Source organism: Pipistrellus kuhlii, unplaced genomic scaffold (genome assembly GCF_014108245.1).
Source record: "Pipistrellus kuhlii isolate mPipKuh1 unplaced genomic scaffold, mPipKuh1.p scaffold_m20_p_1, whole genome shotgun sequence".
NCBI classification, from domain to species: Eukaryota; Metazoa; Chordata; class Mammalia; order Chiroptera; family Vespertilionidae; genus Pipistrellus; species Pipistrellus kuhlii.
The window spans coordinates 161,813,073-161,838,247 of record NW_023425404.1 but is presented as its reverse complement, the minus strand read 5'-3'; the positions used below and the strand labels follow the sequence as shown (position 1 = coordinate 161,838,247).

Below are 25,175 nucleotides of genomic sequence, written 5' to 3'. Positions count from 1 at the left end.
TGCTAGGCATGGGTGTATTTTGGGGGGACTGGTACATTCATCTAAAGCTAATGAGGAGAGTCAGCAGCAAAGCAAAGTCTACAGATTAAGGTTGGCAGAGTGAAAAGATGAGAAGTATCTAGATCCACATTATATCACAGAGTTGCTAATCCATCTAAATTTGAAATTTGCCTCTCTTTGGATTTTGTGTTGTGTGTGTTTGGGGGCGGGAGTGGGGGGAGATATCAATTTTGTTGCTTAATCCAGTGGGGAAGCGATTTGTTATTATTTGCGGAGAAAGATATCCTAACTGCTGAAACTGCTAAGGGACAGAATTTGAAATCAACCTCCAGTCTCTTATTCCAGAGTCTGTTCTTTTTCCATCATACCTTGATATTTCCAAAACTATAATTACAGAAGTCCAATGACATTTCCAACTGACTCTAGATATATTATGTTTAATTGTTGACTGTGAAGAACAACTGTTGCCTTTCATTGTTATATTTCATCGTCATAAACAAAGAAGTTTTAGCCACTACTCATTGAAAGTTAAGCAGCATATGACTATGAAGGAATATTCATTCTCTGAAGCATATGACTACGAGGGAAGCAAAAGTCAATCAGAATATCACTAAAATTTTTGAATTGTTAAAATTGTGTACTTGGGGAGACGGCAAAAAGGAATTCAGAATTAGTATCAATTGGTTAAGCCATACAAAGAGTTTAGGCAAAGGTAACACTGAAATACACTGACAACTAAATTATGAATAATGAGCAGTCTACTACATTTACAGGACACATGGCATGAAAAGAGCAAAACCATATGGTTTTCAGTGGCTACCTTGTTAAGGGTGGTAACAAAACTTGTCAAATCTTTCACAGTGATTTCATTCTAAAGAAAAAAGTCAACAATAGATGAAATAACACGCTTGAAAATCACCACATAATAGAATACACTCATTTAATACCTGCTCAGTTCGACACCATCATGCATATAGATCATATACGAATCTATTCCTTACAAAATAGGGTAAATGTCACATTTAAAATGAATGTACTTATTCACAATTCACTTTGCAAATGGCTCACTATACAGAGAATGCTCATTATTCCTATGGTTCTGGTTGGTACTATGTGAACTAATAGAAGCGATTTAACTTTGAAGACCTCAGTTCTCGTATTTGTAATATAAGTGATTGAGACTAACAGTCTGTACTCAATGTACATTATATAACTTAATTCTACCAATGAACCTTTATTTTCTCCATTTTGCAGGGAAGGAAAGTGAAGCTGATAAAAGCTAAATAGGGCAGTGGTCCAAGGTGCCAGAGCTAATAAGCACATACTTACTAATAAATGCAAGTCTATCTGCCCTAGCCAGTTTGAATCGGTGGATTCAAGTGTCGGAATGTGAACTGAAGGGTCCTGGGTTCAGTTCCAGTCCATGGCACATGCCCAGTTTGCAGGCTCAATCCGGGGGGGAGGGGGGGGGAGAAGGAGGGGGGTGCAAGAGGCAGCCAATCAGTGATTCTCTCTCTAAAAATATTAAAAAAATAAATACTAGTAAATGCAAGTCTATCTAACTCCAGAGCTGTTTGTCCTGCTTCTATGCCACACTTGCTCCAATTTTGGACTTGCTGAATCCAAAGGTTCATTCCTTTGAAACTAGTAACTCCTATATATCAATGTTTCATTAAGTCAATGAATAGTGAATAGTATATTACAAAACCATCTACTATAGTACATTAGTATACTATGATATCCTAATAGTATGTCACAAAAATATCTAGCATAATGTTATAATAGTACTGTATATAAGATGAAGACATCCTAACTGCTGCTAAATTTTCATATATATTAATCTAAACAAAGCAGACAGGTTTGTTTAGACATATTAATCTAAACAAAGCAGGTTTTTCCAGGGAGATCACAGTTTAGTACCAAATTTCCAACTATGTTCAAGTAAGTTACAAGATTCTGAAAAGCAAAAGGGTAACCTGCAAAGATGAATCCTCTTTTCATAAGCTTATTTTGTCATTTATTATGCTCTAAGGGTGTTAACTGAAGCAAAACAAGGAAAACATTTGCCAAAGTATACTTTGTCCTTAGATGTCAAAAAGCACATAAAAATAGAATGGCAAAATGTATACAAAGTTGACTCTTTGTTTTGAATGAATCCTCACCCTAGTTCTCATTACCCCTAATGATTAATTTAAATCTATCAAACTGCAAAACTAAGGACATAATTATTAGCTTTCCAGGCTTCAGGGTAGGATAAATGATAATTAGATTTGAACATGCACCAAAACAGACAAAAGCTTGCACAAATCCAGAGTCTGTATTTTAGGGCGATGACATTTATGAAAATGAAGGAACAGCTGGGTGGCCCAGTAACCCTTTTTGTAAAATGAGAAATGAAACAATTTTTTTTTTTTTTTTTTGCTAACAAACATGAATCATTATTCTCATGTTAGGCTTGCAGCTTCATTCTTGTGTAAACTTAATTCTGATGTAAACCCAACATAATGATCCTTTGTGAATGATTGTCATCGAAAATAGAAAAAAATACTACAAGAAATCTTTGGATAAGGATTTGTCATCAAAAACTAGTCAAAATATACAGCAATACAGACAGAAGTACAAATAAATATTATATCCCAAATTTTAAGTGTTTGATCATAAATATTTTAGTACGCAGCTCTAATTAGCCATATCAAAACAGCTAGAATCATTCATGACAGCAGGAAAGTATTTTTTAAATCAGTCTACTAAAATACAATGAATTATATATTTTAACAGGGTACAAGATTGATGATCTAGTAGTGGTCCCTTTTGCCTAGTTAACCTGGTGTCTAAAATCTATTTTTAGTCAAGATATAACTTCTGTAGTTGACTAATCTATTTTTGCAAAATATGAAAAGGAAATAAATAAAATAAATAAAAATACTTCCAATTTTCTGTGGCATTGTGGCAGATTCTGTTTTATGCCTATTAATTACTCACATCCTTTTCCCTTCCTTGCTATCAGGATTTTACTTGTGTTCAGAGTGGCAATGTGCCCAGCACTGGACAATGGATCATGACCGGCCTCAGAAAATAAAGATAATCATGTCTCTGTTATCTTAGCCTCCATTGAGTCCGCTGGCCTGGTTACATAGGTCTGGCCACTGAGATATAAACAGAAATCTGCTCTCCAGTTTCTGAGAAAGTTTTGTTGTCCTAGCTGAAGGAATAGTGAAGCTGGCATGATTCTTGGTTCTTGTTCTTTTGTTCTGAACTAAATGTGATGTTTGGAAATGCACCGGCCTTCTTGCAACCATGAGGCAAGACTTGAGAGTAAAGCAAGAAAGTCATCATGATTTCTGTGCTGACATCATTAAGCCCAATTCATTAGACAACTAACTCTGAAACTTCTTTCTCAAACATTTTTTTAAAATATATTTTATTGAGTTTTTACAGAGAGGGAGAGAGATAGGGAGGAGTTAGAAACATCAATCAGCTGCCTCCTGCACACCTCCTACTGGGGATGTCCCCGGAACCAACGTACATGCCCTTGACCGGAATCGAACCCGGGACCTTTCAGCTCGCAGGCGGACGCTCTATCCACTGAGCCAAACCGGTTTTGGCTCAAACATTTTTTAAATGGCCTCTACATTCTCTACATTTTAAATTACTGTTGGACAGGTTTTTTGTTTGTTTGTTTGTTTTGTTTTGTTTTGTTTTTTAACCTGGAACCCAATATTAAGTAATAAGATAATAAATATATAAACTAAGGAAAAAGACTAACTCACTGCCTTAACATCTATTCTAGTTCTATATAATGTGACATCTGCAATGAACAGGGTTCACTCATTGCATTTATTAAGCATCTACTGACGTAGCAATAAGTGTTCCGGGCCCGGGGGGATAACCAGTGAATAAACTGGAAGTATCTTGCTGATTGTCCAACCTCCCAATAGATGTGCCGAGGAGTAGACAGTTGTTTGAATTTATATTATCAGTGAAATTATCCTTCTATATCCCTGGAGACAAACTCTCTTAGGATATAATTACCTGGATTATATTTGGAACATAAGGATACATATGAACACATTCAAAATGCATGTACTATGATTTAGGAATATAAAGGGGAACTATTCATGAAAGTATACTCCTTGAGGATCAGCTCTGATATCAATGGCTTTATCACTGATTATATATCAAATCATAGTTAATTTTTTTTTTTTGCACTTTGGTATTTTCTTTAACAATTCACTACCATCTTCTATTTTCTTATTTTGCATAATATCATCTGATAATAATATACATCATCTTTAACCTTAACATATTTTCATATTCTTTTTGAGATTAATAGCAAACATTTGTACAGCATTTTCTGAGTGTTAGTCATACATATGTGCCATATTTTTTCAGTGCTTTTTTTTTTTTAAAGTGTGGTTTTTCTATCACCTTCCTTAAAATCTCTTGCATTAGAATCACCTGCAGTTTTTTTTGTTTTGTTTTTTAAGTAAACCCACTGTCCCATTCAAAAATCTGCAAAGATGGGGTATTAGATGAGCCCAGGAGATTGTATCTTAGGAGTTCCCATCACCCAAGTGACTTTTATAGAAACTTAATTTGAGTCAAACAACATTTGAACTGGTCTATGCCCTATTCAGGAAGGAGAATCTACCTATCACACAACTGGATTGTTGGGACAATGTCAAATCATAATAAAACTCTGGAAAAGCTAATTCTTATTTTGGTACTGACACTGTTTCAGAATGGCATCAGTCCCAGACCCTGATCTCCCTTTGAAAAGCTCTAAGTATGAGTTCTTTAACAGGGACAAAGGTTAGAATTATCTATGCATATTCTAAAATTACAGATTCCCAGGTTCTAAAATTAGTGATTTCCAGAGAAGTTGCTTTAATGAAATTTGATTCGAGTCTAAGAGGGTACAGATATTGCATAGCAGTCCCCCTATCTCTGGAAATATGTCCCAAGATCCCCAGTGGAGGCCTGAAATCATGGTTAACAACAAACCCTGTATACACTTTGCTTTTTCCTATACATGCAGATTTATGATAAAGTTTAAATTATACATTAGTCCCAGCAAGAAATTAACAATTTATATATATAAAAAGGCTAAGTGACAATCTGACAATCCAATCATACAACTGGCTGCTATGGCGTGCAGTGGCCACCAGGCGGTGCAGATGCTCAAAGCAGGAGCTGTCAAGTTGCAGTGACTTGGCAGCAGCAGTTCTTGGGTGACATACCCTGGAACCAGAAACAAGCCAGCCTGATTCTGGGGTGGGTCACCTGAGAACTGCCCTCTTGCAATTTGAGACCCCTTGGGAGCTGTCAGAGAGCTGGTTTTGACCCAATCCCTGCCAGCCAGGCCAAGTGACCCCACAAGCCGGAGGGACCCCACTCACTCTGCCTATGCTCTTGGATCTGCAGCACCTCCCCAGGTGCAGCTGGCCAGGGAGGGACCACAGGAGGTTGGCTCCAGGGCGTATCTGGCCATCTCACCCATTCCTACCCCACAGGCCACCTTCTAATTAATTTTCTTTCAATGTGCACGAATCCATTCACCAGGGCACTAGTAGAATAATAAAATAGAAAAATTATAACAATATACTGTAATAAAAATTATATGGATGTGGCATTGTTAAGTAACATGGGGTTAATTGAACACAAGCTCTGCAATACTCTACAGTATATCTGATAACCAAGCTGGAAGCTAAGTGACTAACAAGTGTATACAGCCTGGACACTCCAGACAAAGAAATGATTCACATCTGGAGTGATAGACCTGAATGTCATGATATTTCATCAGACTACTCAGAACAGCCGGGCAATTTTAAACACATGAAATGTTTATATCTGGAATTTTTCATTTAACCTTTCTAACTGTGGTGACCACTGGTAACTAAAACTGTGGAGAGTGAAATCACAGATAAGGGGGACCCCTGCATTTAACCATGTTCACAGGTTGGCTCTGATGAGCAATTCTAGGTTAGACACCATTGGTTCACACTAAGCTTTACCACATATTATAATTAGTGTTTTGGTGAGATTGTTTAGAAAGCTAAAAGTCAGGATCACAGCACCCTGATCTCCTATACAACATTTCTTTTACATTTGTACACAGTAGTTTTCACACTGAGCTCAAGATGGCCCCTGTGGTTCTAAAGACATGGCTCAGAGGCACAAGCAGATGAGGGTAAGGGAAGGAGGAAGTAAAACAGGGACAGGAAACCCAACAATTCTGTTGTTATCTGCTTCGGGTATCAGGCTGCCACAGTCATTTCTTTTGAATGAGAGTTTCTGCTGCTTAAAAAAAAAGTTTGAAAGCCACTTCTAATATTATGTCTTTGGCTTCCAACAATAACTTACATAAGAACCTATTATTACAAATCAATTACTCATATCTTTTTTTTAAATATATTTTATTGATTTTGTATAGAGAGGAAGGGAGAGAGATACAGAGTTAGAAACATCAACGAGAGAGTCATTGATTAGCTGCCTCTTGCACACCCCCTACTGGGGATATGCCCACAACCAAGGTACATGCCCTTGACCGGAATCGAACCCAGGACCCTTCAGTCCCCAAGCCGACGCTCTATTCATTGAGCCAAACCAGTTTCGGCCTATTACTCATATCTTGAAAATTGTTAAGAATATTATTTATTGTGTTTGGGACATTGTCCAATAACACAAACACCAGTGAAACCGGTGTCTTTCAAACTCCAGAGTCAGAGAAAAATGCTTTATCCTGATGAACTGACAGATTTTCTGCCAGGAAATGAAAGCTGTGTAACAGAAAGTTTATACTTAAGTTTTCTATTCTGTAGCATTAGCATTGATGATAGTGAGATTTTTCTTGATATGTTTCCCATATCCCTCATATACTTCGCTTATATTTGTATTATATTGATTTTCTTATAAAGCATGTAATTTTTGTAATAAAGCATGATTCTTTCCTTGAAAGATGGATGCACAAATAAAATACAAATCATAATACTAAGTACATTTATATAAAAATAATCTCTATCACAATAGGTACAACAAAGAGCTTCAGCATCAAACACATCTGGTTCCCATTCTATTCCTTGTGTGACACAAAGCAAGTTACCTAATTTCTCCCAAATCCAATCTCCAACGGTAAAATGGAATAACGTCCATTTCACAGGGCTGTTGTAAGAACTGAAAGTGGTAAAAGTCTTCATAGCAATTCTTATAATTAGCCTTCTAATTGAATCTAGAGAAAGATTCAATTCAAAAAGTTATTAGCTCAATAGAATACAATATTAACTGCTCATAATTCTACTCTAGTTGTCATAAATGTTAGCGTAAATAAAAATATGTTCAAGAGGGATGATTAATTAAAATATATACTACTCAGACACTGGTTAAAATTAAACCCCCTAACCAGATAGTAACCAAACTATACTTAAAAACCATTTATTATTACATTTTAAATGTGTTCCCTTATAAATCTATTTTTAATGCTCTTCTATTCACATGGTTGATGTTATCCATTTTTCCTGCTATGTTCCCTGCAATATTAAGAATTCCTACCAAGTTGTAAATCTAAAGTGCTTCATAAAGTAAGTGGCAATCTAAATAAATGAGGAAATCCAAAACAAATGAAAGGGTAACTCCATCTCCTCTCAAGAAATTTGAACCTTTAAGAAACAGATGTTTTATATTAATTGTTTTTGCTAGAAGTAAAATTAAATCATGCTTAAAGCAGAAAAATTATTTTATGGTGGTTGATAGGGGCTCAAGTTATATGAATTCTGAGAATGTATATTAAGAAAGGGGGGTAGAAAGCAGTAGTTGATTAAAACACAGATATCTATGAACTATATTCTAGTGGTTTGCTAATCTCAATATAACTTTCTTCTCATTGATACGGTAAATCTATCACAAAATTTTCTACTGCCAGATTTCTTGGTATTAACTTCTTTTGGTTGTCAAATCATATAATCTTTGAGTAGATAACTTCTCAGTTTAGAAGATACTCTATAATAACAGAGATTCTAAAAGCTTTTAGTTATGGATTTAGGAAAAGGGCTAGCTGGGCTCTCCCAGTAAGAGTAATGAGGTGGGACTAGGTGTGGTTAAAAGCAGTGTCTTTAAAGAAGCATGGAGATGACTCAATAACATTCGTTCATTAAACATACGTTTATAACACACGTGGAGGCAACTCTCTTTGAGTTTACAGACAGGCAAAACTTTCTTCATGTTGATGCATTTGGGAAGTGTAAAAAAATATACTGCTAGTTTTTCTTGGTATTAACATACTTTGTTTAGCAAATCATATTATCTTTGCTAGAATATTATCTATTCAGAAGATAATATTCTTCTGATTAGCCTTTAATTTTTCTCTGATTAGCCTTTATTTTTTTATGGCAATTTCTATTCTGATCAAGTATCAGAAATGTACAAACAAGGCAAGACTCAATTCCAGCCCAGTTTAATATGCTCCACGTGGAATAAGAACTGGTACACAATATTGGGGAAACTATGGAGAAGTCTCACCTCTGTGTGACCCAGGCATAAAGGTCAAGTTACTTAGGTGAAGGGAGGAGCTGTGTGTATTCCACTGAGCACCCAGAATCCAAATGCATAGAGAGCAAGCCCGCCCCCGCGCCCCCCTCCCCTACCACCACCACCACTACCACAAACACATCCTGGAGCCTAGCCTGCAGGGACAGGAGGGAGGTAGCAGGGGAGGTTGGCCAAAGTCATATCACTGAGAGCTTTGTACTCAGGCTCAAGGACCTTAGATTTGATCCTGAGGGCATTGGAGAGCCATTGAAAGGTGTAACCAGGTTGTAAACAAGGTTTGCTTGGGCAATTGAACTGAAGTCAAGTGCTTTTCTTCTGGCATTTCCACTTATAATAAATATTAGACAGTACTCACTGACTAATGTAGAAAATTAGACCTTGGTAAATGTCAGAGTGCCAAACCACACAATTTTTTTCGAACATGTAACACTTAAAGCTTATATAATACTATGTATCAGAACTTTCAAAAATACTATATTGGTCCTAGCTGGTTTGGCTCAGTGGATAGAGCATCAGACTGTGGACTGAAAGGTCCCAGGTTTTTTATTTAGGTCAAGGGCATGTGCCTGTGTTGCAGGCTCCATTCCCAGCCCTGGTTGGCAACCAATCAATGAGTCTCTCTCACATTGATGTTTCTCTCCCCCACCCTTCCACTCTCTCTAAAAATCAATGGGAAAATGTCCTCCGTGAGGATTAAAAAGAAACAAACAAAAAAACACTAGATTGATGTGAATTCGCTTTATCTTTACGAGTCTCAATCACATTAATATTCCCATTTTACAGACAAGGAAGCACTCGCACAGGGAGGTGTGCTACCTTGCTCAAGGTCAAACAGCTCTGAATGACTCAGCCAAGGTCCAGACCAGTGTTATCACTCTGCTATACTGCCTCAGGAAAGGGAGCATTTCTTCTGTGGACGTATGACTTGGGCTTTGCAACTAGTTCTCATTGTTCTAATAGATCACATTTTCTGATTTCAGTTCCTTTTTTTGTAACAAGGATTTACCAATTCTGTAATAAGTATTTACCTTTTTATGACTTCTCATGGAATAATGTAGGTTAGTACATTGTGTTACCTATAGTGCACTTTAAAAATATAAACTACATAGAAGTGATTACAAAATATTGAAAATAACTCTGCACAAAAAAAGTACCCCAGGTGTAGACTTGGGAGAGGAGAGAGAAAGTGAGCATATTTCCCATTGAACCTTTCAGTCCCCTCACTTGTTACAAGAAATTGCATTGCCTAAAAAATACTATTTCACAATGAAGTTAAAACTATGTTTTCAGACCTAGTCTGTATTCCCAACAATAGAGCCTGGGTAAATAAATGACATTATAGAGAAAGAGGGTTGCTTAATGGGGTACTATATAAAGCTAGGTCTAGAGTGTGCCTGGGCTGGGGATTAAACTCTGGGTTGCTTATATACTAAAGTGATAAAAGCAATTTAAAAAGTAAAGGATACATGCCCTGAAATGCAAAGGAAGTAATGTGTGGGGCTGAGTTTTGCCATGTGCTAGTGGGGTTTGGGATAATGAAAAGGGCAATATCAACACAGGGTAAATCAGTGTGTGAGAGCCTGATGACCAGAGACTGATCAAGTATTTAGTAAGGGGCAAATTGGAGCTTTGAGGGACCATGAGAGAAAATATCGCCACGACTGCACATGAATTTCTGTGTGCACTTTTACTGTGCTTCAGTCAGTGGTGTCCAAGAGCCAAGTGGGAGTCCAACTGCCTGGGTTTGAATGCAGATTTATCAGTGCTGCTAAGTTATTTAACCATGTTCTGCCTCGTTTGTCACAGGTATAAAGTAAGAATGAGAATAAGAAAAGTTATTAACATTTTCTAGGCTTATTTTGAAATGAATGAATATATAAACTACTTAGCACAGTGTCTGGCACACTGTCTATCAATAATGAATGTGAGCTATAATAACTATATACAGGAGCGTAAACTCATAGGCATGCAAATACACACATGCATCCCATAAGCAAATCTAAATACATTGTTCTAAACTTCCTTATACCTGTTTATGTTCACATATGTTGAAAAAAGCACTCCCAGAATTATATTAAAACCCTACCAAAATATAAAAACTCAATTATATTTCCAAGCAATTTTCAAATTCTTAATACAATTGGACACATCAGAATATTATATATTTCAGTGTAAAACAGTGGTGTCAAATTTTACATATATACATATATGTATATATACATATATGCATTTTATATACATACATATAAAATGCATACATGTATGCGTTTTATATACATATCAATACATATATGTGTTTGTATACATATATGCATTTTGAAGATATTTTCAACCTTTTTCATATCATATGACACAAAAAACAATTAATAAAATTCTGCAGTACATAAACAAAATATATTTTGCTAATCTGACAAAATAATAGGTATATTTTTGATTTATTCACACTGGATGGCTATTGTGTTGGCTGTTGTCATTTTTTTCTCATTTGACCATCTAAGGAAAAACAGATCAGAGCCCTGACTAAACAATCAGGTATTTCATGTTTTAAAAATTCTTGTAGCACACCAGCACACTGGTTGAAAATTTACTGATGTATAGTAAAATTGATAACATTCTGAGTAAAATATTTGAAGCTATATCTTGATATTTTGAGTCTAAAAAGCAACATCTGACCTCTTCCTTCGGAATATGAGGCAAAATTTAACATTTACAACTCATGATCCTTGTCAGCACCCAAAGACAGGGGACTCAGAGGTTTTTAAAGGATTCTAGGTGGTCTTTCCTGGGCAGAGAATTCTCTGTGCAGGTCTGGATTCTGGGAAAGTCCAGAGGAGAGAGATAACGGTCTTAGCAAGTGGAATGTGATCTAAGCAAATGGAATGTCCATTGTGAAGTGGCCTAAAGGTTAGTTCCCAGGAGAGAGGGTATCGATTCAATGATTTGATTGGATCTAACATTACCTTCACTTCCTAATCAAATCCCGGTGTTCACCATGAAATGAGGAGAGCAGCAGAAAATTAGGACAGCATAATGTGACTGATAGCTCTATGAAAAATTTGCATAGCAATTATTTTTATTAGATTGTTCTCCTGTCCCAGATTTCCTTTAACCATCCAATACAAGGAATGTGATAAACTCTGATTGTGAAATCATATCCCAAATCATATCTCAAGTACTGGTGGGGTAAGCACAAGGACTAATATGCGTTGTGTACCTGCTTTGCTCTAGGGATTTTACTAGACAACTACATACATTCTTATTTTACTTTTACAACCTTGTAAGTATGCTTTAGCACTTCATTTTAATTAGGCAGGATCTGAGGTGGATGGTTGAAGACCATAGCATAAATATATGGCAGAGGTCATTTCATGGTGTTTGCATCTCCCTGTTTGTACTACCTAGTGAGAGGCACAACCATTGTGAGCTTAATTAAAGGTGAGCTTCAGGGCTCTCAATGACCTGCCCATTTCCATGGCCTGAAGGCACCAGCTAGGCAGTCCCTTTTCTGTTCCATTTGCAAATGCAAGGTATTTTTGTATTTTTTTTTCTTAAGGAAGTTTCCTCACATAACATCAGCTTAAATCCACAAGGCTGCTGTATCTAGCACTTTCCTACAGCCTGATCCTTACCCAGCAAGCGATGTGTTTACTTGCACAGACTATGCGGGGCTTTAATCAGCTACATTCCCACAACTTACAGTGGTGTGGTACTAAACCAATTAGAAAACCGTTTCCTTTTGTTTGTTCTCTACAATCATTATGTAAAGTAGGCAGTACCAAATTAAAACAAAAGATGAACAGAGGTCAGGAAAAATAACAGAATGAGCGTCCAGTCCACTGAGCTTAGAGTTAACCCCACACCCCCCAAGACCCGCATCCCTTTCCCCCGCCCTCCCCCCAAAAAAACACACTACTGAAAACAACAAAAAAGAGGGGAATACTTTCTGTTTAGTCTATTGGTTTGTTTGTTTTTTTCCTTGTTCTTTTTTTTCTCTCTGTAATTTCATATCATTAAAATTTTCCCTACTTTGTTTCACAAAATTACATTAAAAAAAACCCCACAGTGGTTCCAAATCTGCAAGATTAAGCCTGTTGTTCCCCCTTTCCAGAAAAATCAAATATCACTGATGATTTGAAACTAGACATGGATGAAATCCTTAGACATAGCAATTTCCAAGTTTTGTTGTTTTTTTTCTTTTTGTTGTTTTGTTTTATTTTCTCAGGCTTGTTTCAGGCCCTTGTTGGAGACTTTCACATCACTAAGCTGCCTAGGGTGACACTCAGAGGGAGAAGGGAGTTGGCTGTCATAGTCCACAGGAGCAGGCTAGGCTGTGGGCCTCACCTGTCCAGCCAGAGCTCTGGGTGAAAGTCAGATGCTGGCTCACAGAGAAAGCTCCTGCTGTGCATGGCTGGGCTGAACTGGTGCCAGCCGGATCTACCTGCTGAGTTTGTCTTTCCACCTAAAAGACTTGAACAAGCATCCAGGAACAGGGAGGGACAGCCAGGGCAAAGTAAATAAGTGAGCTATCTTATAAGAAACAGGAAACTGGCAGAGACACCTTAAACTCTTGTACTTCTGATTTAGAAATTGCGTTTAAAAAAAAAATGTATGACTTAGTTGGACACAATCTACTTTTTACCTTTAAAGACTGGGACCCATGGTTTATTTAACAGAATGCTACTAATTTGAAATTACAACTTCTTTGGGTTGTTGGACCACAGGTTTGGGTTCTCATCCTCTTATCTTGTTTTGATTTTATCTGATGGGGAAGGGGAAAGGAGGGTTGGAAGAGCAGAGGTTGGGGGAGGGGAAGAAAAAGAAGGATAAAATGTTTTCTTAGTGAAAATTTATTAATTTTACACTATGATTTCAGTACTTTGCTATGAGTTATACTTCTATTAAAAAGTGTACTGAATAAAAATATGCATATAAAAAGATTAAGGAAGATAAGTAAAGAGGGGGGTATTGAAGAAGAAGGGGAACGTGGGGAAGAAGATGTGAAGTGTGAAATTATTATAAGAGAAAAAAGACATTACTCATGTCAGAGCCAAAGAACAGATTGTATTTTCTATAATTCTTCCAATACTTAGCCCAAAACATCTTTCCAAGTAGGAACATTTTCTCACAAAGCATATGCAAAATATTTTAACCTTCAGGTTTTGGCTCTTTGATTTTGTTTTAATACCAGAATCATTTTCTTAACAGAGTTATGGGCTCAGTTTAGTTAGAAGCAAAGACATGTGTGATAGAAGTAGAAGATGACTCGGGCAATAGTCCAGCCACTAAAACAGAATTAGAATCATCAAAGATAGTTTAATCCCAATTATGCAATCTGTGGGGTGTCGCTAATGCCACAACTTTTTGGCATGACTCAATAACACAGCTTTCAGAGAAATAGAAAAAAAGTGGATGACATAAAATGAACTGGGAGTTCTATATTTCATGAGGCTGGCATACATATCTTCAGAGTCAGACAAATATAAAATTAAAGAGTGTTTGTATGTGTGTGTAGGTTTGTTACTTTTTTAAACATAACATAAAAATAAAACCTAGTCGTATTTAATAGCAAGCTCATGATAATAGCACCTTGCAATCCATCCCCACTATTTCATCCAGCCTCTCATGACCTTTCACACACCCCAAAATGTGTCCATGTGCACATAAACAAACACCAGGCCAAGTTACTGCACATAATTACATCACAATTAAAGCTATGAATACTGAGTGCTAGGACATACAGAAAGATTGCATGACTTGAGGTCAACTTTGTTTAACCAAGTTCTCTATTGATTTAAGAAATACTGTAAATGATTTTGACAAAATTGCACATAAGGTGATCAGATGATAAAGGCTGGGGAATCTATAGGAAAAAGAAGAGCTGGAAAAAAACTGAATTATGAACAGAATCTGTTAGGTTTCCTACAGCTGGAATTGTCTGTAAGAGGTCCTCTACAGGCAAAGCTCATGTGCCTTTTAGAGGATTTTCAGGCAAGTTTTAAGTAGCAGAAATGACCCCTTATGGTTTCTTTAAATCACTAAAGATAAAAACAGTCACTTAAAAGTTATACTAATATTAAATGGCAGTTAATAAAAGTCATCACGCTAACCACACTGTTTTCAAAACTCGAAGTGGTGCACCTATTAAATTAATTTCATTTTATGATTTTTGCAACATCTGGGATTCTCATTAGAGATACAAGAAGAAAATTTTGAGCTTTTAGAAACAAAACAAAACAAAAGAGCAAGATCATAAATTACCAGACATTTCACCAGACACAATTCAAATTGTTAATGTACCTTAGACACTTTTTCTTTTTATTCATTTATTTTTTTAGTTTATAGTAACAGCTTATAACAGGTAAATTTTTTTTTGATGATGGCAATGAAAGAAGTTTAAAGGGAATTTAAAAATCTCTATTTCTCCTGAAATTCATCAGTTAGGAATATATTTTAAAGAGTTTAATTATTTTCCTAGTTATTCTAATATGAATTATAAACTAGAGCCATCTTTTGATTTTATATGATCAGAATAAATGGAATGAATAAATATTAAACTAGATATTAATTCTATAGTCAGAAGAAATAAGGAAATTCCAATCAAGTTTTAATACTCAAGAGTACCTGTTACTATCTATATGTAACTTGATTTATAAATACCTATCTCATAGGACAATTTATGGTATCAGTGATCCTATTAGTATTTTTGTGGAAAGTTCTTCATTATGACATTTTTTATATGCTAGTAAATATATTAACAAAAATGAGCTGTTGTCCACATTTTAATTTAAAATTCTTAAATATTTTCTTCTTGCTCAAAAGTCCTGCATTGTTCAACATTTTAAAATCTATATAATTAACTCTGAATAAACAAAATGTCTGGAAAGTCAGAAACTAAATTGGCAAAAGTAAATCTATACTAATAAAAGGGTAATATGCTAATTGGACTGGGTGGACTAGACATCTTCTGGACATCGACTTCCTTCCAGATAAAGCCACAGTGGTGGGGGGGCCAGGGCAGAGGCGGTTAGGGGTGATCAGGCCAGCAGGGGAGCAAGCAGTTAGGAATGAGATAAGGCTGGCAGGGGAGAGCAAATAGAGGGCAATCAGGGAGAGCAGTTAGGGGTGATCAGGCCAGCACAGGAATGATGAGGAGGCAATCAGACCTGCAGGCAGAGGCAGTCAGAGGTGATCCGAAAGGCAGGCAAGCAAGCAGTTAGGAGCCAGTGGTCCTGGATTGAGAATGAGATGCCCCAGATTGGTGAAGGTGCAGGCTGGGCTGAGGGACACCCCACATCCCCATGCACAAATTTCATGCCCCGGGCCTCTAGTATATGATAAAAGGAGATTCCCCTAGGTATTCATGCTAATTGTTTTGAAAGTTCAAAAATGAATACTTAAAAGTGAATCATTTATATTTTCATTTCAAATTTTTCAACGGATCCAATAATTCAGACAAGATTTCCAGTGAATAACTGTCAAATCTTATAGTTTTCTAACTGCTACATAGTGCTTTAAAAATTGTTATGTATAAACCAGAGATCTCTTGTTATTAACCTGTTTCTTATGTCAATATTGCTCATCGAATAAATCCTCTTTGTTTATTACATTAAAGATATATATTATTAAATTTTATGTAAAAATGTAAATCATTTTAATTGCTATTTCCAAAGTCTTTAGAACTCGTTTTAGTTTTTAGTTACTCATACATACTCATAAAAACATAAGTGTACCACATAGCCTGAGGGTAGAACATCAGATGATTTGTTTATGTCAATTAAAAATTACCATCAGGAGTGTTTATGCTATCTTAATCTTTTGTATACAATAGAGTAGGATAAGCCCTTTGAAGAAATCACTACTAACCAACTGATTCTCTACATTTTCATAAAATAACTAAATGTTTATTTACCCAGGAGAGCATACCAGCAGGAGCTATTTTGCTCTATAGATAAATACATAGTTATCAGAGATAATATAACAGCAAAACCATTTGGAGCCTCTAAGGTAACAATTTACAGTTTTAGCTTTTATGTTGCTTTTGTAGCCAGAATTCACTGTTTCTGAAAAAAGGGCAAATACTGCAATAAATGTTTAATGACTTATAAGCAAGGCAGGATATTCAGTGGTTGGTTAATTTCAAGTTTTATGAAAACAACTGCAAAACTATTTTAAGATTGTTAAAAGTGCCATAATCATCTTTGAATAATTAAGTACCTCTGCTTACTTAAATCCAAACTTTTCATTAGTAAAATAGAATGTATCTACTAATTTAAATTGAAAAAATGAAGTATAGAGTTATCAACATTTTTGACACTAGGTATGCTTTTGAGATAATAACAGCAAACTTTTCCTTTTTAGGAAAGATCGTTAAGTTTGGCTTCATTAAAGGAAAAATAGTTACAGTTAGTTAATATGCTCCACTTTTATAGTCAATGGTAGAAAGAATTCTTCAAGTGAAAAAAAAATTTAACTCTTTAACAAATACATTAAAAAGCACTTCAAACAGAGAAGATTTAATTTGTTCAAGTAAATCAACAAAAATGTAGTGAAAAATATCTAAAGCACAGTTATTTTTGCAACAGTAGAAATACTGAATAGTTTCATATCTAAACAGTTTGAGAATGTTTGCCTGTAAATAGCTAGATCATCCTATTTTGATAATTTATGTAGAAACACTCCAAATAGTCACATTTTGTAGAGTACTAATACTATGAATAATGGTCAGTAAAGCATTTCCAAGTATAAAAAAAAATTTCCTTTTCCCATACCAGTATATTGAAGTAAAAAAATTAATAGTATTTACAAGTAGCAATATTACAAGAACATTTTCAATCAAAAGAGAAATTTCCATGGCAGGTGCAAGAATTGTCCACCCTCTTTTCTGTCCAATACGAGAAAGTGAAATCCTCTTATCTGCCACCCTGACACCAAAGAATATATTTGTCTACCTCAAAAAAAAAAAAAAAAAAAAAAATCTTAACATTTCAAGAGCCAACCCTCTGTCTGCTTTTCATGGTTTTCAAAGTAAAACAACCAAAACTCTTCGTTGTTGCAGTTCCAACAATCTATGGTTCAAACAAGGGTAATAGCTCCCTTTTTTGTCTGGTGGCATCCTGGTGAGGGAATGATTTTACTGTCCCTTTTCTGTGGGGTCCTGCCACTTTACCTAAAAGGAAAAGAATTACAACAGGATGACAGGGCCACAAAACAACGCTATTTAGTTTTACAAATCTATTATGTCCTCCAATCTGTTTTATGGGTCTGGTCCTATTATAAACCAAGAAAAACCCTAAAACAAACATTCTTCCTCCTCTTTCTTTCCATTGAAAACATCTACAATGTTATGATTGTTTTTCTAACAATTTAGCCCCCAAATATTTTCCCCTTACGCCCCCCCCCCCCCTTCCCAGACCTCCTCCATCCAACTTTTTCAAATATACAAAACATTCAGAGACAAGAAACTGGACTTTTCAAATACAAACTGCTGACAACTGTCAGAAGCACTTTGCTGGGACATTACTGACTGTAGCCTCAATGAATTACCGTAAGCTTGATTCTCTGCGGGTGAATCATTTTCAATGCAGAGCTGTTCAACGTAATTGGCCCAGAATCCCTGCTGCGAAAACCACTTGTCAAATAATGCTTGTTTACAAATATATTTCCAGACAGGAAAAAGTGGCAGTTATTGAATAAGTTCAGGGCCACCTCCAGATTCATAACAGTGGACAGGCTCCCTTTACTTATTAAATCTGTTAAAATTTCCCCTTGATACTCTTGCTGTTATTAGTTTTGCTTGATCAATATTAGATAAGATCCTTCCCAAATACAACTCTGGACCATTTTATAATAAAAAGTTTTGTGTATTATGTTGTAGTTCAAAGGTTTCTTCCATAGCTAATTTATGCCTAACATGTGTAATAAGAGAACTAAGTATTTATCTTAGAATGTCAGCTAAAGAGAAAATTTACAGCCTTTTCTCTAACATATTTTAACATACCTTGCTCATCAATCCAAGATTCTAGATATATGTTTGTCTTTTTCTCTTCAATTCAGCCTGTTTATGTCTACTGAAGTTAAATTTTATAAATAACTAATTACAAATTATGAATGTAAACTCACATTTCTATCTGCCTTGATTTTTTTTCATGTTATATAATGGGAGCATTATATTATACACATATGTAAGGTATATACAGGGTGGAGCAAAAGTGCTTTTACAGTTGTTTCTATGAAAAATAATACAACAATGAATAATAATACAAAAATAAGCTGTGTTTCCTGTACTCACAACTGTAAACCTACTTTTGCCCCACCCTGTATACATTACCATCTGGGAAATCGCTGAGCATCTATAGATTGTAGAAAGCAAAGCATATATGAGAGCAAGTTATTATTAATGGGTTCAGAGTACACATCATATCTTTCTGCCCTTGGTATTACAGAGTCCCTCCAAAAATAAACAATCAAAAACAAGCTTAAAACTCCAATCTGAATTTTTAAATAAATAGACTGCTGTGGCAAATATTTTCATCTATTCTTGTTGTATGACTTGCAGCACTGTCATAGAGAAACAAAAAATAAAAGAACATAGAGAAGAGCATAAATAAAGGTCTGGGGTGGTATAATAGTAATGGAAAGACAAAAAACTGTGTTGAGCAGAGATGGAATGAATGAGATGGAGTCCTATATATTAATAAGGTTTTATTTTTAATTACATAAAATAGTGACACATTACAAAATGTGCTCCAAACAGCAGACATGCCTTATTTTTAGGTCTTTCAGAGCAGCCCTGGGCGGTAAAGTAGTGTTCATTTTTGGTTAGACCTCTGCCACTCTGTCTCACGGTAGCCCAAGTTCTGCTGTGTGCTCCCCTAGCTGGGGAAAGGACAATACAGCCCATGGATGTTAAGTTTATACAGTCAGCCAGTCTTTCCTCCACAAGGTCTAGTTCCACTCACAACACTTTAGGAGACCGGGGCTATGTCCTGGCTTCCCTCCATTTCCTTCTGCCTCTTCTTCCCCCATGCACAGTCTTGGCCCTCCTTTCTATTCAGGGACACCACCTCATTCCACTCCCCCACCCTCTAACCCACAACTACTTACTCCCTTTCATCTCTAGACAGCCCCCTTCCCCCATCACACCTGGAGGGGAGAGGGGGGAGATATACTAGGAACAGGAAAGAATGCATATAATGAGTACTCTTTAAATCCAAACCAGGACAAACCAGGATGCCCCTTCCGGTGGAATAAGACATTTAATGAAAGGATTCCTGGAATTCTAATATAATGAATTTAACAGGAGACGTTCATAAAAGCACTAGGACTCAGATAACACTAGTCAAGTTAACGGGGAAGAGGAAATGCAGATTGCTTGGATTAGGCACGGGTGATGGCAGGCAGATCAAACTAGTATAACCCTTAAATTAATATTTTTTTAAATCGGAATTAAAGAGAGAAGTTCGTGGAGGGGAGGAGGACGGGAGTCTCAATCTGCTCAGCTTTCAGGGGCTCTGGGAGCTGGCAGCGCTGGGAAACCAGCTCAGCCTTCTCTTACAACCGAGGCAAACCCACGAGCTTCCTGAGGACACAGGACTCCGCCACTTCTCATCTTCCCCGCCCAGAGCCCCTTGCCCTGGAGCTGGAAGGACAATGTCAAGGTTCTGTGCCTCACTGGTGGCATCTGAAACTCCAGCCCTCCCGCGAGGGGGTCGGGTTTTAGATGTTTTCCTGGTGGAGCTGACAACTCCTGCTCTAGTCAGCTCTGAGATGCTGCCCCTCACCCTCACCCGGAGGGACGTGTCCTGCTGCTGAGACCCGGTGCGGAGCAAGGTCCGGGGAGAGCGCCCGCGCGGCGGAGCGACCCGGCGACCTGGCGACCCAGCGACCCCGAGGCCCAGGGCTGCGGGGCACCGATCACCGCACAGGTGCGGCTCCCGCACCCGGCCCTCCCCTCCCAGCCGCAGGCAGGGACAATGTTCCGGGTCCGGGGGAGCTGGGAGGCGCACTGGGGACTCCAGTCTCCATGGGAGGGCCGCTGCAGACTTTTCCCTGAGGAAACGCAGACACAAGCCCCAGGAGGGTCCAGCGGCAACTTCCCTGCAGCGACACCCCACTCCTCATCCCACCTCTGCGCCTCCTCCCGCTGTCGCCTCGGTGGGAGTAGGAGCCCCCAAAAGAAAGGCACCCTACAGAGCAGGGCGCCTCCATTCAGCCCTCCGCCACCCCCACCTCCCCTGGGAAAATAAAAGCTCTTGCCACCCACCCCAGAATAGCAGCTGGCGGTGCCCTAAATAACAGCTCCCCGGAGGGAGGCACTTCCCTCCAAATAAAAGCATCCAGCCAGCCGCCCCCACCACCTTTCCCACCGCCAGCCTCAAAGAACGGTTTCTGAAAGCCCCGCGCACGGCTCCCCGGGTCCCGGCCACAGTTCCCGCTCCTCCGGACCCGACAGGGCACTGCCCCGCGCCCCAGCCGCACCCAGCCTCCTGGCCGGGGTCCCCGACATCTCCGTACCCCGCTCCCCAACTTCCCAGCCCCCCCCCCCCCAACCCCTTCCCAGCTAGTCTCTGTGCACAGCAGGCTGCTCGCCGGCACTCCCGCAGCTCGTGTCCAGCCACACCACCGGGGACCCCGGAGCGCGGGCGGAAAGGCCGGGGAAAGCTGCCCGCACACGTGAATCCCAGCCTGGGAGGAAGATCGTGTCCCCAGCAGCCGCGTCCCCAGGCCCCGCCTCGCCCCGCCGGCCGGGGTGGCCCCGGTCACCCCCCTCCCCGCCCCTATGCTCTACCTTCATTGCTGGGGCTGGCCAGGAGGGTCCGGAGCGCCGCGCACAGGAGGAGGCACGTCCAGAGGGGGGCCCTGCGGGGCGCGGGGTAGCGGCCGGCCGGAGAAGCAGGGGCGCTGGGCGAGGCCGCGCTGCGGCCCGGGGGCCCCCAGCCCCGCATCTTCCCCGCGCGGCTCAGTCCGGGGCTCCGGGCCGCCGCGCGGGGGGACGGGCTCGCGGCTCCGCGGCTCCGGGCGCGCGGGCTCCTGCTGAGGCGATGCGGGGAGCGCGGGTCCTCGGAGCCGGAGGAAGTTTGCTTCCGACCCCTCTTCTCCCTCCTCTCCGGGGGGCTCCGGGAAACACTCGTTACCCCAGGGCGCCCGGAAGGTCCCGCTCCCTCGCCTCCTAGGAACGGTGAGGATGCGGTCTTGGGAACGCGCTCCGGGGAGATCGGAGCTGCTCCTCGGTCTTCGGGGCTGGAGCGGACGGGGGTTAAGGAAGACAAGTCATCTCAAGTCCAGAAGAATCCCCCATAGACTGGGAAGCGGGGAGATCCGGCTGGCTAAGGGGAAAGGAAGGGAGTTGAGAAAATGCGGGGTGGGGGTCTAGGGGAGAGAGAGAGTCCAGGCGAGGAAAAGAGACGAGTTCCCCGAGGCTGGCGGAGGGAAGAGCTGCGGGCGGCGCGGGGCCGGGCGGCGGGGCTGGAGGTCCGCGCGGCGCGGGGCGGAGGCGGCGGTGTGTGCGCGGCTGCGAGGCGAGGTGGCAACTGCGCCGCACGGCGCGCTCCCGCTGTGTCTGGGGCTCCGAGCTCCTCGCAGCCTCCCCTCTCCGCACCTCCCACCCTCCTCCTCCTCCCCCTCCTCCTCCTCCCTCCTCCCGGCTCCCCGCCCTCCGCTGCCCGCCCAGCCCCGCCGGAGAGGATCCGCTGTACGTGCGAGTTGCTTGGACCAAGTCACACGCCCGCGGAGGAGGGAGGCGATCAGGATGCTGCCGTGGTGAGTGTTGCCTAGCGTTCTCTCCAGGAAAGGCTCGTCGTCACCCTCCCCGGAGAATGAGGGCGAAGAATCCTCCTGAGGTCGCCAGCGAGGACCCGCGCTCCCCTCCGGGAGGAGGAGGAGAAATCAAGCCCCGGCCCAGCGCAGCCCCCGGGAGAAGAAGCGGGTTCCTGGGTTTGGCATTCTGCCTGCCTGCCTGCTGCCTGCCCACCACAGGCTGGTGGCATCAGCAACCGCGTGGGAACATGGGCACGCATTCGCAGGCTCCGCTGCTGGAGGACTGGCTGCTGGCACACCTATACCGCTGACAGCTCTGTTGCTGACCCTTTCTGTGCTTCCGATTCTCACGCTGCTGGGATGGGATCATGAGGCAAGGTTTCCTTCGGACATCAATTGTAGCGTTTCTGAATTTAGACTTGATGGAGATTTTGGGGGAGTCCAGGAATTTGGCTTAATGAGATTTGTAGGGCACCAGGTATTTTAAGCTGTGATGACTTAATTCATCCATTTCATTGATAGAATGTCTTAGTGTCCAAGAAATTATATGATATGCAGATACATGTCATTCATTCTAACGAAACTGGCATGGGTCAAATCATTTCAGTTAAAAAAAATAATTTTAGTTTCCCGTGTTCTCCTGCATTGAGAGACAAATCAGTACGGGCCAAACCAATTTAAAACAATTAACTTTCTATGCTTCACCTCTATACGTCTACTCTTGCTTTAATATTTTTCTTCAATTTTCCATTAATTCTCTCAAAGAGATACCTCCGATGGGCAATTTTAGTATACTGGCACAGAAAGAAAAAAGAATGCAAAGCATTTACAAACAAGTGTGATTTCAGAAGAATTGTATTCTGGTTAATTGATGCGTAGTAACTAACTATTGTAAAGGTTGGGCTTGCCTTCATACCCAATAAAGGAAAGTCTGCCCAATGGCTTTGACATCTAGAGTCCTGTTTGTCTGCACAAGAAATGTCTCATAATCTTTAGCTGAAAGACATTTGCTTTTTTGTTTAAATATTTGCAATGAAGATTAAAAGAATGAAATAGCAGAAAAGCAACTTTGTAAATAGGTGGAGGCTCATCTTTCTTTCTTTCTTTGATTTTGTTTATACTGAAATATTTTGGCACCAGAAATCTAAAAGCTGCTTATTTCTATTGCAATGTTGTCCGCATGCGTAAGCAAATTTAGAGGAATAACAGTGAATCAATCAATCATCCAGTTTGGCAAGCAGCCTCACAGTGAAATGCAAAGTTAAGATTTATGTTTCCTTTTGAAGGCCATTCAAGAAATAAGCCCCTCCCCCTAAATTTATAAATGAGTTATTCACAAATGTCTAAACAGAATATTAAATACGCTACCTGAAGCCTAGGGATACATGATAATGCTAATATTAGACATAGGCAGTTGAATGGGGCTCTCACATAGTTGCTTCCCTTCTGTAGGCCTCAGTATCCTCATCAGTAAAAGGAAAGACTGGGAATCTTCCTTCTCTTCCATATTTTTTGCATTTCCGTATTATTACTCTGTCCATCTAGTTCCAATTATGTTCTATTGGCTACAAAATTACCCAATTTCTTCAGCATAGCACTTAGTGCTTCTACTACAAAGGACTTAAACTTTCTATTTTATTTTAGACTAAAACCATACATTCAGTGCCCCCTAAATTGCCTGTACCTCTCTGTCTTTACTTCTGTCACTACATTCTACATTTATGCCTAAAAAAATTAACACCGCTCCCCTCTCCCCGCCAAACACTCCCACATATCTCATCTAAATTTTACGAGTGGCCCCACCTGTGTGACTTAGTGGATTGAGCATTATCGCATGCTCCAAGAAGTCACAGATGTGATTCCCCATCTGACAATGTTCTCTCTCCCTCTCCATTCCTGTCTCTCTAAAATCAACAAAAACAGATTTTAATAAACATTTAAAAAAGTAAATCCTATCCAGTGTCCAAGGAGAGTCAAGACCAATCTTTTTCCAAAATGAAGTGACTTGGTTCTCCTCGAAGTATCCATAAGTTATGATGTATGTAAATCAACACAACTGGCAATATTTTCTGAATTAAAAATTGGAACAAATTATCCAGCAATTTTAAGTATATATATTGACACAAAGAGACAATTTAAACAGGGAATGTCAAAGAAAACCTGAAACACTGGTTTCATCACCATAATGATGGTGTGTAATTGTGTGATCTCCTACCCAAGATAGCTAAATGATTATATGACTGAGAACACAGAATGCAAAATACTTAGTATTCTCCATCTTAAAAGATAGCTATATTTCTCATGATTGTTTAATAATAATTTTGAAAGAATGAACAGCTAGCTGTAAAACAAAGCCCTAGTGACAGCAAAGGAAGTGATTTTTTTTTTTTTAATCTAGTGAGTATTCATCAGAAAAGGTAATAGGTGGTTTGGCTTGGGTTTCAGTCTTAAAGGAAATGCTATATTTGACCATGTGATGATTTCTTGGCATGTAAATGCTATTAGCATACTTACATTGGATCATGGCATTATAGGAAAAGAAAAATGGTGGGTTTTTTTCTTCATTCATATTTACTGCTTTGCACAAGAAAATACTACAACATCAATCCTGGTTTGGATGTCATTGTGTGAATTTCTCATTGTTTGGGATGAGTGCTGGACCCTCAAAATATGAAAGTTGGTATCTCCCTGGATCCCTGCTTGGATCTGGCTATTGTACTAAGCTTTTGTGAAGGAGAGATATTTAGAATCACCTTGAAAAGACACCTTAAAAGTTCACTACCCTATAAAAGGTGTTATAATTAAGTTCAGTGTGTTAATAAGCCTGAATATATCTTCACTGCATTCAATGTAGAATAACAAAAACAATCACAATA

At 39.4% G+C, this 25,175-nt stretch overlaps 1 protein-coding gene across 7 annotated transcripts in view; it reads right to left on the bottom strand.

The window, feature by feature from the left end:
- The window catches only part of EPHA5 (EPH receptor A5), a 299,923-nt gene extending 278,408 nt beyond the window's left edge, over window positions 1–21,515 (bottom strand). For 6 of the 7 annotated variants that reach the window (XM_036415115.2, XM_036415125.2, XM_036415123.2 and 3 more), the window contains exon 1: window positions 21,332–21,515. In XM_036415115.2, the coding sequence (XP_036271008.1) occupies window positions 21,332–21,488 (157 nt within the window). In that variant the 5' untranslated portion in view covers window positions 21,489–21,515. The remainder of the gene's footprint in view (window positions 1–21,331) is intronic. The other variant, XM_036415145.2, reaches the window with a different exon arrangement.
- Between the last annotated feature and the right edge of the window lie 3,660 nt (window positions 21,516–25,175).